At 54.0% G+C, this 10,202-nt stretch overlaps 2 protein-coding genes and 1 non-coding gene across 6 annotated transcripts in view; 2 read left to right on the top strand and 1 right to left on the bottom strand.

Annotated features, from left to right (window-relative positions):
- The first annotated feature begins 522 nt into the window (after nt 1-522).
- On the top strand, nt 523-3,485 carry RPL10 (ribosomal protein L10). 2 transcript variants are annotated; one of them, XM_037735661.1, is made up of 6 exons: nt 523-1,086; nt 1,858-1,916; nt 2,010-2,117; nt 2,318-2,456; nt 3,030-3,192; nt 3,272-3,485. In XM_037735661.1, the coding sequence occupies exons 1-6, from the start codon at nt 1,064-1,066 to the stop codon at nt 3,422-3,424; spliced, it is 645 nt and encodes a 214-aa protein (XP_037591589.1). In that variant the 5' UTR covers nt 523-1,063; the 3' UTR covers nt 3,425-3,485. The 2 variants fall into 2 exon arrangements, with proteins under 2 accessions (XP_037591589.1, XP_037591590.1); XM_037735662.1 differs by lacking the exon at nt 3,272-3,485 and having other exon boundaries at nt 3,041-3,149.
- On the top strand, nt 2,847-2,981 carry LOC119469842. Its single transcript, XR_005198691.1, has one exon. It is a non-coding gene; the product is annotated as a small nucleolar RNA SNORA70 (small nucleolar RNA).
- An 825-nt stretch (nt 3,486-4,310) lies between the features above and the next one.
- DNASE1L1 (deoxyribonuclease 1 like 1) overlaps nt 4,311-10,202 on the bottom strand; it is a 10,711-nt gene continuing 4,819 nt past the window's right edge. For 2 of the 3 annotated variants that reach the window (XM_017520794.2, XM_017520795.1), the window contains exons 3-9: nt 7,880-8,092; nt 7,432-7,520; nt 7,265-7,354; nt 6,020-6,120; nt 5,764-5,876; nt 5,436-5,684; nt 4,311-5,340 (exon numbers count right to left, since the gene is read on the bottom strand). In XM_017520794.2, coding sequence (XP_017376283.1) covers nt 5,206-5,340; nt 5,436-5,684; nt 5,764-5,876; nt 6,020-6,120; nt 7,265-7,354; nt 7,432-7,520; nt 7,880-8,014 — 912 coding nt within the window. In that variant the 5' untranslated portion in view covers nt 8,015-8,092 and the 3' untranslated portion in view covers nt 4,311-5,205. The remainder of the gene's footprint in view (nt 5,341-5,435; nt 5,685-5,763; nt 5,877-6,019; nt 6,121-7,264; nt 7,355-7,431; nt 7,521-7,879; nt 8,093-10,202) is intronic. The other variant, XM_017520796.2, reaches the window with a different exon arrangement.

The raw sequence follows: 10,202 nt of genomic DNA, 5'->3' as shown, positions 1-10,202 counted from the left end.
AGGAAGACATTGTTACCCCACCTGCAGAATGGTAGACAGACACCTCCAAACGCCACTTCCCCCAGGATGTCCTCCCTCTCTGCGCACCTTTCCCTAGATGCTACCCCGTGGGCGGCCGGGGGCGGTCGTGCTTCCCCAAGACCCCCAGACGCGCCTCGAGGCACTCAGAGTACAGTGGAGTGGAAAGGGCGGGGCGGCGTCGAAGCCAGAGCGGCTCACGGGAGGCGGCGCCAGAGACGCAGCTGGCCGGGAGGGTGCGGGTCAGGGTGGGCGGAGCGGGCCTAGTGATGCCCCCGGGGTCTCCCAGGCCATGGATCTTTGTGGAGACTTCTCGGCGTCTTCCCCGCGACAATGTGCGAACCCTGGGTCTCCAGCAAACGGGGATACGGGGCACGGCTCCTAGCCCTGCCTCTCTGGTCGGGGAATGGGTCTAGGGGGCGACTCTGCTGCTCCGGCCTCCCGAGTTGACAAAGGAACGCCGGCCTAGGGCCCGGTATGGTGCTTCACCGCCGGGCCCTCTAGCCTAGCAAGAGGCACGGAGCGCGTGTCCGGGGCCCGCGCAAGCTCGGGGATACTTTCGCGGTCGCTGGGAGGCCCACCCAGGGGTACTTTCCTTTTTTCCATTCTCGGAAATATACGTCTGTCATAGTTAACAGCAAAGCCTGGGGCAAGAGTTCTACGCCCAAGATGGCCAGCCGGAAGCGGGCTTCTCGAGACCAGGTGGCGAAGCCCCATTCGTCAGCTGGCCGCCCGCGGCCCCGGTACCCGGCCACCTCTCTACTCTGCGCATGTGCTAGGCTACGCCCGCGTCTATGGTCATGACGTCTGACAGAGCGTCTATCCGCCTCCGCCAGGACTCTATGGTTCTTACGCGCTAAGATAGACCGTGTATATAAAGCATGCGCAGGCGTAGGAGCGCCTCTTTTCCTTAGGCACGGTGAGTAAGCGCGCTTGTGGTATCTGGCCGTGCCCTTGCAGGTTCTGACCGCTGGTTTTATGCCTGTTCTCGTCTTCCGTTCCGACGCTGTCTTTCGTTGCAGCCACTGAAGATCCTGGTGTCGCTATGGGCCGCCGCCCCGCCCGTTGGTGAGTTTTGAATCCATGTACTTTAACAGCTGGGAAATGAGCGGGGAAAGAACTACCTTTGGCCCCTGAAAGCACCTGTGAGGTGGAGCCCCCCCCGCCCCGCGGCGGCCCTGTCTTTGGAACTGACCCTATGTTTTGCCTCACATCCCTCGATTCTTTTTAAGTCTTAAGTATTACTGTCTGTTCCTTCATTCCCGTGTCGATGTGGAAGCGACGTTCCTCTCATATCTCTCCCTCTGTCCTGCAAGCTCGCCATATTTTTGGGCGCTAGATACCCTCTCGGGGCCTTTGTGTGCGTTCCCTGTCTTATTTCCGGGCGACGTGCCTCGTGCCTTCTCGGACGTGAAGGGCAGTCCCGGGAAAACGGGTGCAGCCGCCTCGTGTGCCCGACAGGGGGCAGGCACCAGACACCTTTCCACTCGGCTCGGAGGTGGATTTAGTGCCACGTGCCCAAAAGTCTTCAGTTGGGTGACCTGAGCTGTGGAATGATAATGCGGTGAATTTGTAGTACACAGTGTCTGAGAGAGCATTTTTAACTAAGAAAACTTGTTGCAAAGTGTGTACTTTTAGGAAGTGTAAGACAAAGTAACGGAAAAAGTGGCTTTTATGTTTCTACTTGGGTGCCCTCTGTGCTGCAGCAGCGAAGTGTTGCTTTGGAGCTCATTTCCCTGAAGGGAAGCAGCTTAGAAGTGGACGTGCATTCCCTCGTTTGGGTTGATGGTTGAGTTTTCTGTGAACCTCACCTGACCTGGGTTTTTCCACTCCCTGCAGTTACCGATATTGTAAGAATAAGCCGTACCCAAAGTCTCGCTTCTGCCGAGGTGTCCCTGGTAAGTAGTGGAAGAGCTGCTGCACTAGCTTGGCCCTACTGACCCAGCATCCGTTTGCGACACCCCCTGCACACTTACCCAATCCTTTTTTAGATGCCAAGATTCGCATCTTTGACCTGGGGCGGAAGAAGGCAAAAGTGGATGAGTTTCCGCTCTGTGGCCACATGGTATCAGATGAATATGAGCAGCTCTCCTCTGAAGGTAAGGCTGGATTCTCTGTAAATCACCCCCAGTTGTCCTCCTGCTCCCTCGGCCCCATTCGCGTGCACTGCACAGGTACTGGGAGTTTGAGCCTTTTCACAAAACTCAGCCAACACATTTCCCCCGAGCTGGAGATGGTCATGGTGGATGTTTCTCTACTGTCTTCTCTCACTTTGCTGCTTTCCTTCCCCCCTACCTAGCCCTGGAGGCTGCCCGAATTTGTGCCAATAAGTACATGGTGAAAAGTTGTGGCAAAGATGGCTTTCATATCCGAGTGCGGCTCCACCCCTTCCACGTCATCCGCATCAACAAGATGTTGTCCTGTGCTGGGGCTGACAGGTGAGCTTGGTCTGGGGCTTTTGGAGGCAGTTGTCCCATAACTTGGAGCCTCTACATTATTAGGCTTGCATTAATTTGTCAGAGCATAGAGGTGGCCCCAGTGACTCAGCCATCATGGCTGACTACTAGAAAAGCCAGGACACAGCTGGCAAGTGACTTTCAGTGGTCACTCAGTAGGACTCCTTCCTTCCTGTGGACCGTTGTGGATAGAAGCAAGAAAGCATGAGTAAGTTTTAGCAACCTCTTAGTCACAGGTGAAGGGAAACACTTGTAGTGGGAATGGCTTTCCTTGCTTTGAGCTTGATGACAGCCATCTGCCAGCAAGCAGGTAGAGCTGGCAGAGGAGCCCAGTGGTGCCTTACAGGGTGTATCAGTGGTTCTTGGGATCCTCTGCAGCCAATTAAGCCGACTGAGTTCCTTTCCTCATAGGGGCCCAGTGTGCAATGGCTGCAAACAGCAGCTTCCTTGGTAGTGTATGCAGCCTGTTTCTTGTATGGGTTGCTCTAAGGGACCTTGGAGACAGGGCTTCCAGATGTATGTTCATGTGTCTGACCTTGCACTGCCCCAATGTAGGCTCCAAACAGGAATGCGAGGTGCCTTTGGAAAGCCCCAGGGCACTGTGGCCAGGGTTCACATTGGACAAGTGATCATGTCCATCCGCACCAAGCTGCAGAACAAGGAGCATGTGATTGAGGCCCTGCGCAGGGCTAAGTTCAAGTTCCCTGGCCGCCAGAAGGTATGTGGTGCTGCAGCCCCCTTCTCCCACCTTACCTTGCCACAGGCCTCCTGACTCAGCTCTTTCCATTGCCCCCTAGATCCACATCTCAAAGAAGTGGGGCTTCACCAAGTTCAATGCCGATGAATTTGAAGACATGGTGGCTGAGAAGCGGCTCATCCCAGATGGCTGTGGGGTTAAGTACATCCCCAATCGTGGCCCTCTGGACAAGTGGCGGGCCCTGCACTCATGAGGGCTTCCACTGTGCTGCCCCCTTATAATATGAACCAATAAATTTACTTCTTGTCCACCTATGTCTTTGTATCTGCATTCTTGAGGGGGAAGGAACTTATCTGAGAACCTTGGAGTCATCATTGCCCTTCGACTTCAGAAACTGGTTAACAACTCAGCCCTGCTCATGAGGCAGCAAAGGGCTAGGGCTGGTGGCCTTGTGTCAGTTGTATACTCTGGAACTTGACTTGGACCTCCCCAGGTCCTAGGCAGTAGGTTGAAAAGCACTGAAGTGCTTTTCATAAAGCACAGCTGCAGCAAAGCCTTGCAGTCCCGGGCTGAAGTCAGCCTCGGATTGTGTTGTTTATTACAACACATGGGGATGAAGAGAGCTTGTGGGCTAGAGGCTGACCAGCAGCAGCCTTTATTTAGCAAGGGTAGATGTTGTCATGCTGGGCGTGGTCTCAGCCATCTGGTTTAGCTAGTCTCCGGAATCATCCAGGTACTGATGGTGTCACCTGGGATTTGCCTATCTCTAGCAGCCTCCTGAGCCCCATGCACCTACCCTTTCTACAGCCTGCATTCCCAGAGCCCTCACCATCATTTGGTCTGGGCTGACCTTTGCTCCTTTGTAACAAAAAGACCTGGGAACAGATAGATGTGGCATGCTTTGGCCTGGGGATCCTAGATGTCTGAGTTGAACTGTTGTAGAACAGCAATGACCTTTGGGGGAGCAGCAGAATGAGAACAGTGATAAGTGGGTGGTCTGATCATCTAGGCCCAGGGACAGGAACTCTAAAGGCTTCTGGTTCCAGAGCTGGGGTATGGTGGCCCACTTGGCCCCAGCCCCCAGCCTGTGGCTTCCAAGAGGCCTCTGTTTTTTTATAATCTCAATTTACAGCCATTTCTAAGGTTTTTAATTACCTTCATTTATTATTTTTTTTGCCAAACATACCTGGGAATACTTTATTTTTGTTTACCTTGGGGCAATGGTTCCGTATCATAAATGTGATCAGAGTTAATACATGGCCTGTTAACTGCTCTTTTTGGGCAGTGGCAGGTGGGGAGGGAGGGCTCGGCACGTTACTCACATTTTACTGTCCTGCAGCCCCTTTCCTGGGGCTCCTGGGTTCAAATAGGAGCTTTTGCAGTTACATAACTGGTGCAGATTTTTTGTGTGCACCTGTTGCCTTAACCAGCCTTGGCTGGACCTTGCCAGACAGGCCGAAGCCTGTGCCAACCCAGACGACAGCACCCGGGTGGCACAAGCACGGCTGTGTGGCGCTTATGACAGGCCTGACTGCAGTGCTCACCAGATTACAATGAGCTGAAATATTTCCCTGTGTTTGCTGGTTTCAGGGAAGTGGTTTGATGGAGTGAGTGGCTTAATCACCCTCCTTGTAGCTACTGGGGCTTCATGGTTTCCTGGTGATTCTTCCCAATCCACAATAAAGACGGCCCATTGGCATATGCACTAGTGCCATATCTCACCCATCGGGAGTTTTGTTCTCAGTAACTGTCCTTGTCATACAAAGTCTTGATTCCTCTTTCTGAGCCCTCCCTTCCCCTCCCCCAACTCGGAGCCCACTTTGTCTCCACTCCTGATACTACGCTACCTGGCAGGTGGCATGAGTTCAGCCTTGGATACCCTGGATTCCTCTTCTAATCTAGGCACAAGCCCAACCAAAAAACAAGAGCCAAATCAAACAAAAGATGGGGGCGGACTGCAGTCACAGAGTTGGATAGATGGGGAGAGGCTGCGGTTTGAGTCCTAAAAGGCAGCAGGCTCTAGAGGGGGGACGCTTAGGTGGTAGGGCACAGCTGAGGGGGCAGGAGTGACAGCAGCAACAGAACAGCGAGGCTGAGAGGCTGGACACTGTGCGCCTGGCTCAGGTTCAGCTCCACCTCCACGGGGTAGTGGTCACTGATGTTGAGGGCCTGGGAATGGGTGGTGGCGCAGTGTCAGTGCTTGGGGCCGAGGGGCTTCCCGGTGACCCAGCTCCTGCCCTCCCTCCTTGGCCTCATCCCTTCACCTCCTCCTCGGTGAGCTGGAAGCTCATGGGGAAGTCAAAGGCCGCCGCAGTGTGCAGCAGGCTCCGGCAGCGCTCGCCGTGCAGCACGATGCGGTCATAGGTGCAGTGGGTGCTGGCCCGCACCGTGGTGTCCTCCCCATCGGCAATCACCCAGTGGAAGCCTGGTTCCGTCCGCAGCTCCAGCTTGTCTAGGCGCTTTTTGGTCAGTGACGCACAGTCAGCATTGAAGTCCCCAAGCAGGATCACATCCTAAAGACAGAGCAGCCATCGGGCTGGCCACTGAGCCGCCCTATTGTCCCTCCCGTGCAAACTGCCCAGGCCTACCTACCTTGGTCTGCCAGTGCTGGGAGACCTCCAGAAACACATGGTAGAGGGCATTCAGCTCCTTCTCCACGGCCTTAGGAGTGGTGTGCAGTGGAACCAAAACCAGGCTGGGAAGGACTGCAAGGCCCAGGGACCGAGGGCTGCCATCCACTCCTGGCCCTTCTTCCCTAGCCCCTCTGGGTGAGGAAGTCTCCAGTGGAGCCAGCCAGAACCCACCCTTCTGCTCCCACATACCAAGCCCACCCTTCTTCCCTTCCTACCCTTGCCGGGCAAAGAGAACTGGGCCACAAATGGCTCCCGGGCAAAGAGATCATCTTTGTCGTTGTACACGTAGAAACTCAGGACCTGTGTTTTATGTGACCTGGGAGGACCAAGAGATGGGCAGCAGTGGCCCCACGTCACTGATTTTGGCTTGCAAGTGTCAAACGGCACTCAGGGAGGGGCCTGTCTCTAATCTTAACCCTCCACCAACATCTGCAATGTGGCACAGCCCTCCTACCCTGTCTCTAGAACTTTAAAAAAATCAGACCATATGCCATAAAATTCACCTGCTTCAAGTATACAACTCGTTTTTTTTGGACATTCACAAGGCTCTGCAACTATTGCTACAATCAATTTTAAAACGTCATCACCCATTACCCCTAAGAAAAACATAACATCCATTACCAGTTACTCGCCATTCTCCCTACAACCACTATTTGTTCTCTATCTTGTACATTTGCCTATTCTGGATATTTCATACAAATGAAATCAGATCATCTGTGGCCTTTCAGTTCCTGCAATGTATTCCACGTTCATTCATGCCGTGGCACGTGTCTGTGCTTCATCCCTCTTTCTGGCTGAATAATATTCCCTGGACTGGGTATAGTACATTTTGTCATTTGGACACTTTGATGTCATCTTTTTATTTGGAGACAGGGTCTCGCTCTGTTGCCCAGGCTGGAGTGCAGTGGCACAATCATAGCTCACTGCAGCCTTGAACTCCTGGGCTCAAGTGATCCTGCCGCCACAGCCCCCAAAGCACGGGGATCACAGGCATGAGCCACTGTACCCTGCCTACCCAGTTATTTTGGAGCAAATACCAGACCTCATGTAATTTTATTTATATAAAGAATTAGTTCTTCCCTGCAGCCTGCCTCCCTTGCCCTCTGGATCCTGACTCCAAAGGGCTCCACACCAGCCTGTCCTCCCAGGGACTTAGGAGCTCTGATCTACCCAAGGCCCATAAGTGCCCTGCACAGAGCCTCTTGCCAGGAGCAGAAGCTACCACAGGAGAGAGGAGGAGGGACTCCATGTTTGTGCTTGGAGAAGGAAGGCCTCCTGCTCTATGGACACTCTGTTGGGGATTAAGGATGGGAAGAGCCCAGAATAAAAGGTGTTGAGAAGAGAAAACATGCTAAGCAGGTGAGGCTGTCCCAGGATGGGGGGCCTATGGCCCTGGGGACTATTAGGGCCAAGGACGCCCCTCCCCCCACTCCCCACTGCACTGCCAGCTCCATGCTTACCGATAGAAGTACACGTAGGTCTCCATGTAGGTGCTGCGCCCCAGCTGGGGGCTGCTCAGGGTGCTGTAGGGCCCAGAGCCATCAAATCTGCCAACAAAAGGGGAGGCGGAGTCAGGGCCTCGAGACTCTGGGTGCGCCCCTGATTAGACCCACAGAGCCTTCCTCACCGATTGAGTTCTCGAAGCAGGAGGGGGATGGCGCTGCCGGAAGAGTCCACCACCTCCTGCAGCACCGTGATGTCGCAGCGAGCAAGGATCTGCGAGACACCGGGAAGGCCAGCCCGACTCAGTGCCAGCTGCCCTGAGAGGAGGCAATGGGCCCAGGAAACTGGCACTGTTGTGGCCAAGAATGTTAAGGCTCACTGGCTGCAGCCCACAGAAAGCAGTAGGATTGGAAAGGCCCCAGAAGACTCATCCTACCCACACGCCACCTGCTTCCCAGAGGAAGCAACTGAGCCCAATGGTGGCCAAGCCAAGCACCCGTGCTGCATCTCCACGCCACACCTCTTCCCTCTTCCTGTCCCATCTTCTCTGGGACATACCCCTGGCCAGGCAGGGCTGGGGGCTTTGGGTCATGGTGATTAGGGACACAGCTTCCCTGAAGCGATGAACCTACCCGCACTAAGGTGTCCATCACCTGCTCCCTGGCCACCTTGGCCAGCGTCAGCCGCTGGGCATTGAAGGCGCAGATTCGAAAGGCCTGGGCCCCATTGGCCAGGATGAGGAAGAGGAGTGCAGCTGGGTAGTGCATGGCTGCGTGTGGCTGCCGGGCCCCCCCAGGAATCCAGGCTGCGCCAGGGTACACTCTCAGCTGGGCTCAGTTCTGGCTCTGGAAGGGCAAGGATACGGAACAGAGAAAGGGGTACTAGCTGCTGCCCAGCACCAGCCTCCCAGAGCTGCCGGCCCACAGGTTCCCAACCCTTCTCCCTGTGGCCACCTACTGATGTGTGCGTGTATGGCTTGACAGCATTTTTTTTCTTTTTTTTTGTTGAAACGGTGTCTCACTCTGTTGCCAGTCTGGAGTGCACTGGCGCAATCTTGGCTCACGGCAACCTCTGCCTCCCAGGTTCAAATGATTCTCCTGCCTCAGCCTCCTGAGTAGCTGGGACTACTGGTGTACACCACCACACCCGGCTAATTTTTTTTTTGAGACAGAGTCTCGCTCTGTCGCCAGGTGCCAGTCTGGAGTGCAATGGCACAATCTCGGCTCACTGCAAACTCCACCTCCCGGGTTCAAGCAATTCTCCTGCCTCAGCCTCCCGAGTAGCTGGGACTTCAGGCGCACGCCACTACGCCCAGCTAATTTTTGTATTTTTAGTAGAGACGGGGTTTCACCATGTTGGCCAGGATGGTCTTGATCTCTTGACCTCGTGATCCGCCAGCCTCGGCCTCCCATAGTGCTGGGATTACAGGTGTGAGCCACCGCGTCCAGCCCTAATTTTTTTATTTTTAGTAGAGATGGGGTTTCACCATGTTGGCCAGGATGGTCTCTGATCTCTTGACCTCGTGATCCACCTGCCTCAGCCTCCCAAAGTGCTGGGATTACAGGCATGAGCCACTGTGTCCGGCCTGACAGCATCTTTTCATTTAAAAATTGTTTTTTAGGCTGGGCACAGTGACTCAGGCCTGTATTCCCAACACTTTGGGAGGTCAAGGCGGGCGGATGAGGTTAGGAGTTTGAGAGGAGCCTGGCCAACATGTGGAAACCCCGTCTGTACTAAAAATACAAAAATTAGCCAGGTGTGGTGGCGTGCACCTGTAATCCCAGCTACACAGGAGGCTGAGGCAGGAGAATCACTTGAACCTGGGAGGTGGAGGTTGCAGTGAACCGAGATTGCACCACTGCACTCCAGCATACATGACAGAGCGAGACTCCATCTCAAAGAAAAAAAAATTCTTTTTGAGACAGAGTCTCACTCTGTGTCCCAGGCTGGAGTACAGTGGTGAGATCTTGGCTCACTGCAACCTCCGCCTCCCCGGTTCAAGCGATTCTTGTGCCTCAGCTTCCTGAGTAGTGGGATTACAGATGCGCACCACTACGCCCGGCGAATATTTGTATTTTGTTGTTGTTGTTGTTTTGAGACGGAGTCTCGCTCTGTCACCAGGCTGCAGTGCAGTGGCGCAATCTCGACTCACTGAAACCTCTGCCTCCCTTGTTCAAGTGATTCTCCTGTCTCAGCTTCCTAAGTAACTGGGATTACAGGCACTTGCCACCAGGTAATTTTTGTATTTTTAGCACAGATGGGGTTTCACCATGTTGGCCAGGATGGTCTCCATCTTCTGACCTTGTAATCTCCCCACCTTGGCCTCCCAAAGTGCTGGGATTACAAGCATGAGCCACCGTGCCTGGCTAATTTTTGTATTTTTTTTTCTGAGACAGAGTTTCGCTCTTGTTGCCCAGGCTGGAGTGCAATGGCGTGATCTCGGCTCACTGCAACCTCAGCCTCCCAGGTTCAAGTGATTCTCCTTCCTCAGCTGGGATTACAGGCATGCACCAACACGCCTGGCTAATTTTTTGTATTTTTAGTAGAGACAGGGTTTCTCCGTGTTGGTTAGGCTGGTCTCGGACTCCCGACCTCAGGTGATCTGCCCTCCTTGGCCTCCCAAAGTGTTGGGATTACAAGTGTGAGTCATCGTGGTGCCCGGCCTAATTTTGTTTTGTTTTGTTTTTGTTTTTGTTTTTGTTTGAGATGGAGTCTGGCTCTGTCACCCAGGCTGGAGTGCAGTGTCTCGATCTCAGCTCACTGCAATCTCCGCCTCCCGTGTTCAAGCAATTCTCCTACCTCAGCCTCCCCAATAGTTGGGATGACAGGTGCACACCACCACACCTGACTATTTTTTTGTATTTTTAGTAGAGACGGGGTTTCACCACGCAGGTCAGGCTTGTCTCGAACTCCTGACCTTGTGATCCAGCCACCCTGGCCTCCCAAAGTGCTAGA

This window comes from Cebus imitator, unplaced genomic scaffold (genome assembly GCF_001604975.1).
Source record: "Cebus imitator isolate Cc_AM_T3 unplaced genomic scaffold, Cebus_imitator-1.0 Scaffold883, whole genome shotgun sequence".
NCBI classification, from domain to species: domain Eukaryota; kingdom Metazoa; phylum Chordata; class Mammalia; order Primates; family Cebidae; genus Cebus; species Cebus imitator.
The sequence above is the reverse complement of the archived record's forward strand: the minus strand, read 5'-3'. Positions and strand labels throughout refer to the sequence as shown.

Bases quoted from the DNA above. Each gene is read 5' to 3' on its own strand.
- RPL10 (XM_037735661.1), top strand. From the start codon at position 1,064: ATGGGCCGCCGCCCCGCCCGTTG. The intron at 1,917-2,009 runs GTAAGTAGTGGA...ATCCTTTTTTAG, and splicing joins CTTCTGCCGAGGTGTCCCTG to ATGCCAAGATTCGCATCTTT. The intron at 3,193-3,271 runs GTATGTGGTGCT...ATTGCCCCCTAG, and splicing joins AGTTCCCTGGCCGCCAGAAG to ATCCACATCTCAAAGAAGTG.